The following is a 4,822-nucleotide window of genomic DNA, read 5'->3' as shown; positions in this document are numbered from 1 at the left end:
TCACGGGTAACTTGCTAGTTTTCATTATACAACAAAGATAACTTATTCTCAGTTTCATTTCTTATCTTGAAATAATTAAATATTGACATATAAATAAGTACAAAATAATCAAACTTGAGGGGGAGCATTTCAACCATGTTGGACAAGATTGCAAAAGAAGAATGGAATGAAAAAGCATTTATTCAAGAGTAAAGACGCATCCCTTAATTTCTGCGTGCATGAATTTGGTCTTTTCAAAAGTTAACAAACAATCCTCAAATATTATATAAAATATGTGTCAAGTTATTATTTTTAACATATGCACTTCGAGATTTTTGAATGTTATTTTGAAATTATTATTTTTTGAGAGTGAAATGGGTATACAAGAAAATGTGAGTGTTGACTGTATATTTAATGTTACGTTAGATTTTAAGATAGCGTGAAGCCATTTTTGTTCTTTGCTCTCTTCATTCTCCATTCTTAGACGCCAAGAACCCTAACTGGTATTGCTCTCTCTTCCTTTGCTCAAACATTATGTGACCCTTTTTCACTTAATTCAAGTATTGACATGTATTCATAGGAAGCTTCCTTTTAATATGATTATTTTGATCTATTCATTTTTTGCTCAAAGATCTGTTTTTTGTTAGTGTTCGTAGTTAAATGTATCTTAGATCAAAACCCAGAAACTGAAATCTTTGGGTTATGAGGTTTTGCATGTATAAATTTCTGGGGTTTATCTAATTTATCCCGTTGAGCCCTTTTTAAGTCTTGAATGGATTTGAGCTGAAATAAAATGTTGGTTGTTTTGGTAACCAAATTGCATTATATTTTTTTCCTTCTCATTCCAATTTTCTTATTTAAATTTATTGTGTTTTGAATTGTATTTGCCTGCTAGGAGAATGCAATGGCTTGGATAATTTGTGAGGATACTTAATAAACTGTACCACTGCGTTATTGTCCTGCAACTTGTTCATCATTTGCTGTTGTGATGGATGGCGATAATGGTCTTAACATGCGTAATTGGGGTTACTATGAACCCGCCATGTCCTTTAAGAGCCACTTGGGTCTCCAGCTCATGTCTTTGATGCCCGAGAAACCTCTGTTAGGAGCACGCAATGCTGCGGTTTTGTCTGGTAATCATGGGGGTTTTCACCATAGGGACATTGGGATGCCTCATGCTACATACCCTATGGATTACATGAGGGATGCTTGGATTAGTAGTCAGAGAGAGAAGTTTATGAATATCATACCTACCAACCCGACTTTTGGTGGTATTTCGGAGACGTCTTCAGCATATCATATACAAATGATTCAACCACCTGAGGTGCCGCAGGAAGAAAAAGCTATTGAAGAAGAGCCCATTGTCGATAAGGTGAACATCACTAGTAAGAAAAGGCAGGGTAAGTTTCCCAAATCTCCTAAGGTAAAGAAGTCCAAGAGGGATCCTCATTTGCCTAAGGATGAGAGTGCTCCTTCAGTTCAACGGGAAAGGGTTCCGAAGAAAACTGCTGAAATTGTAATAAATGGGATCGATATGGATATTACCAGTATTCCAATTCCTGTTTGTTCATGCACCGGGACACCTCAACAGTGTTATAGATGGGGCTCTGGTGGGTGGCAGTCTGCATGTTGTACAACAGGCATGTCAATATATCCTTTGCCTATGAGTACCAAGCGGCGTGGAGCTAGGATTGCTGGTAGAAAAATGAGTATAGGAGCATTTAAGAAAGTTCTAGAGAAACTTGCAGCTGAGGGTTATAACTTTTCTAATCCAATTGATTTGAGGAACTATTGGGCAAAACATGGCACCAATAAGTTCGTCACTATCAGGTAGATTTACTTCATGGTACAACTGGCCTCTCATGCCGTTCAGTCTGTTTGTCGTGTATATATGAGTATGGGGCCTGAGACAGAGGTTTCTTAGGTTGTCTGTAGTACAAGAGTTTTCAGCATCATGTGACATTTCCTTTTCTCTGCTAACCCTTTTTATGCTGTTCTGTTGACTTCTTTGGATTTAGTACATGGGAATTCAATCTTTTGGTTTGTTGGTCCTGATAGGGGACTAGCAAGTGGATCTTGTTTTATTAATATTTTGTAGAAAATTTTATTTGCCCATAAATCCTGTGTCGATTGAATGCTACTTACTACCTTTTTGAATTACTTCCACCCACATATGCAAGTTTAGTTGTGGAGCAGTATATTCTAATCTCCATCATTGATGACCTGCAAAAACTAGGCTGCAATGTACAACAAACTGTACTAAATTGCAATGGGTTTATAGATGATTCATTTGCGGTAATGGTTCGACAAATGAGATAAAAAAACCATCTTATTGTAGACAAGTGCAGAAAATGCAGCCGCAATTGCAATTAGGATGTGTTTGTGGAGACTGCAAAACCACCATATGGAGGAAACAGTTGCAGTTGCAGGCCTGAATTTATTAGATCCTGATTTTACTAAGAAAGAAATGTTAGGTTTAAAAGAGTATTTGCTGAAAAGTTAAGACTTTGCATGAAGCAGTTTGATAGTAGAAGGCTGAAATTTGAACTTGAAAGAGGGAGGAAAGGGTGCTTTTCAACCATGTAGCAGCAGTGTGATTGAGTGCGTAGGGAAATTGTAAGTGGTGAATTTTTTTTTGCCTTTTAGAGTCTGTGAAGTCCTAAGTGTGAACATAAATGTGGATTTTAAGATTTATAGGACACGCACTTGTTATAGGTAGTTAGAATGGGAGCACATCTGTTATCCCACAAATTGTAGCACGACATGTACCATCAGCTTGTGATTAGTTGAAAAAATGTATTGAAGTTAAAAAATTATTAATTAACTACTTTTCTAGCAAATCACAGCAGATGACACATGCAGTAATAGAACTTGTGGGATAGCAGATGTATGCCCAGTCAGAAGATGCAGTTTAGTTGAACATGGGGAGAGTAACATCTAAAATTTTGCAAAAACTCAAGTCAGAATCATCTATAAATTTCCATAAATTCAGCTCTAGTAAAAAGTAATTTACCTAAATAAGCAATTGTGCTTGAATTTGCTTCCTGGAACACAGGTTGAAAGACTCCAGTCCAAAGCTGAATTAGTCTTTCTAACTATTGAAGGTTGTATTCATATATAAATAAAGTAACTGACAGCCTTCGCATTTTAGTTATTGTAGAAGCTTGAAAGTATCCACATTTTATATAAGAATTTCAAACCTGGAAATACAAATTTTGGTAGCTTGCTGAAAATATCAGTCATTAGTACAAATTCTTCCATATGTTGAAATCCGTTTTTTAGTACTTCAGTACTTTAAACAACCATATTATTTCTACAACTAATTTGTAAACTATGTTTTTTTTTCTGGAAAAAGGATCTCACAGTTTTCTTGTTTTTTTTGTTTTTGTTTTTTCCTCATTCTTTACCCAAAAAGAATGATTGTACAAGGTAGTCTCACTCACTAGTAATGAAATGGTGCAATAAAGGTGTTGCCACAATTTTGATCAAATTGAGCAGTGTGATCTGCCATTTTTTGTGTGCAATGGTTTGAACCTATCAGCTTATGCAAACTAATCAAACCCCTAATCACTGGATTAATCCTATGGCCTTATGATGCCATTCTTGATAGTATAATTTAGCCATCTTTTATGCAACATTATCAATTCACATGATGGAATAGACCAAGTGTTAATGCCTTTTACACTTGATTAAGATCACTGTAAACTCACAATCTTTGCAGGCAAACTACAATGTATTACACATTATATTCCATTTTAGTTTTTTGTGGTCTAGATTAATGGTCTAAATTATTTACACAAGGTACATATGTGTGTACTTCCTGAAATATGTACTATATTGCTAGCACTAGCCTAACAAAGGAGTTGTCTACCTTAATCTCCTACAAGTTGTTTTGTGTGAAGGTTGTTTTGAACACTTAACATAATTGTAGCATGTTTCTTTGTCACAGTGTTTGGCTTGAATAGGCTACAGAGACAAAGTGACCCTTCTATCTATTAGGTAACATTTTTGGCAGTCAAGTTCAACTAATTATACATGAATATTGATTATGAAAAGGGAGGGTTATGCGTTTTTCGTGAATATTGATTATGAAAATTTGCCTATCCTTTGCTAAGGTTGCCAAGCAATAGGACATTCGGTAGCTCAATGTAGGAAATCCAAGCATAAGGAGGTTGAGGAAGTGCCGAATAAGCACTTTAGTAAAAAACAAACAAGGAGGGAGAATAATCCATCAATGGTGGAGCCTCATGGCAATAAAAAGCCTGTTCCTAGAGAACCCAATTTGGTCATCAACCTTGAATTAGATAATTTAGGTGATTTGAACATTGATCATCTGGAAAAACTGGTCCTGTCCCCTGAGGTAAAGGGATTGTCCAATGCTAAAGGTCAAGAAGTGGGCACTTCTCATTCCAGGCAAAGAACCAAAGTTGATTTGGTGGAATCAGATAATTCAGTAGATGATAATTTTGTGGTTCAAGAAACAGAAGAATTGGATAATTCAATGGTAGCCAAGGAAATGAGAATAGTTGGAAGACTATGGGCCAATGATCAAGAATTGGATGAGGTTGAGGAGGAGGAATTTACTGAAGTTCTTAGTAAATCTCAGAAGAAAAAGTTGAAGTTAAAAGGGAACTTAGGAAGAATTCACTATACCCGTAGGGGTGGTTACATGAATAATGCTCAATGAAAATCCTCTTTTGGAATTGTAGAGGGCTTGGAAATAATAAAACGAGGTTAGTTATCAAAAACCTCTGTTTGTCTAATAAGCATGACATCCTTTTTTTGGCTGAGCCTATGGTCCTTTTTGAGACTGTTGATAGCAGGTTTTGGGAGGATTTAAGGT

At 35.9% G+C, this 4,822-nt stretch overlaps 1 protein-coding gene across 1 annotated transcript; it reads left to right on the top strand.

The window, feature by feature from the left end:
- The first annotated feature begins 336 nt into the window (after positions 1 to 336).
- On the top strand, positions 337 to 2,591 carry LOC109340071 (protein BASIC PENTACYSTEINE2-like). Its single transcript, XM_019577642.1, has 2 exons — positions 337 to 482; positions 875 to 2,591. The coding sequence occupies exon 2, from the start codon at positions 968 to 970 to the stop codon at positions 1,811 to 1,813; it is 846 nt and encodes a 281-aa protein (XP_019433187.1). The 5' UTR covers positions 337 to 482; positions 875 to 967; the 3' UTR covers positions 1,814 to 2,591.
- Positions 2,592 to 4,822: the final 2,231 nt, after the last annotated feature.

The sequence above is a fragment of the Lupinus angustifolius genome, unplaced genomic scaffold (assembly GCF_001865875.1).
Source record: "Lupinus angustifolius cultivar Tanjil unplaced genomic scaffold, LupAngTanjil_v1.0 Scaffold_134_26, whole genome shotgun sequence".
NCBI classification, from domain to species: Eukaryota; Viridiplantae; Streptophyta; class Magnoliopsida; order Fabales; family Fabaceae; genus Lupinus; species Lupinus angustifolius.
Note: the sequence above shows the minus strand (reverse complement) of the source record. Positions and strands in the feature narration are given on the sequence as shown.

What these genes read in the sequence shown, in the direction of transcription:
- LOC109340071 (XM_019577642.1), top strand. Translation starts at nt 968, where the DNA reads ATGGATGGCGATAATGGTCTTAACATGCGTAATTGGGGTTACTATGAA.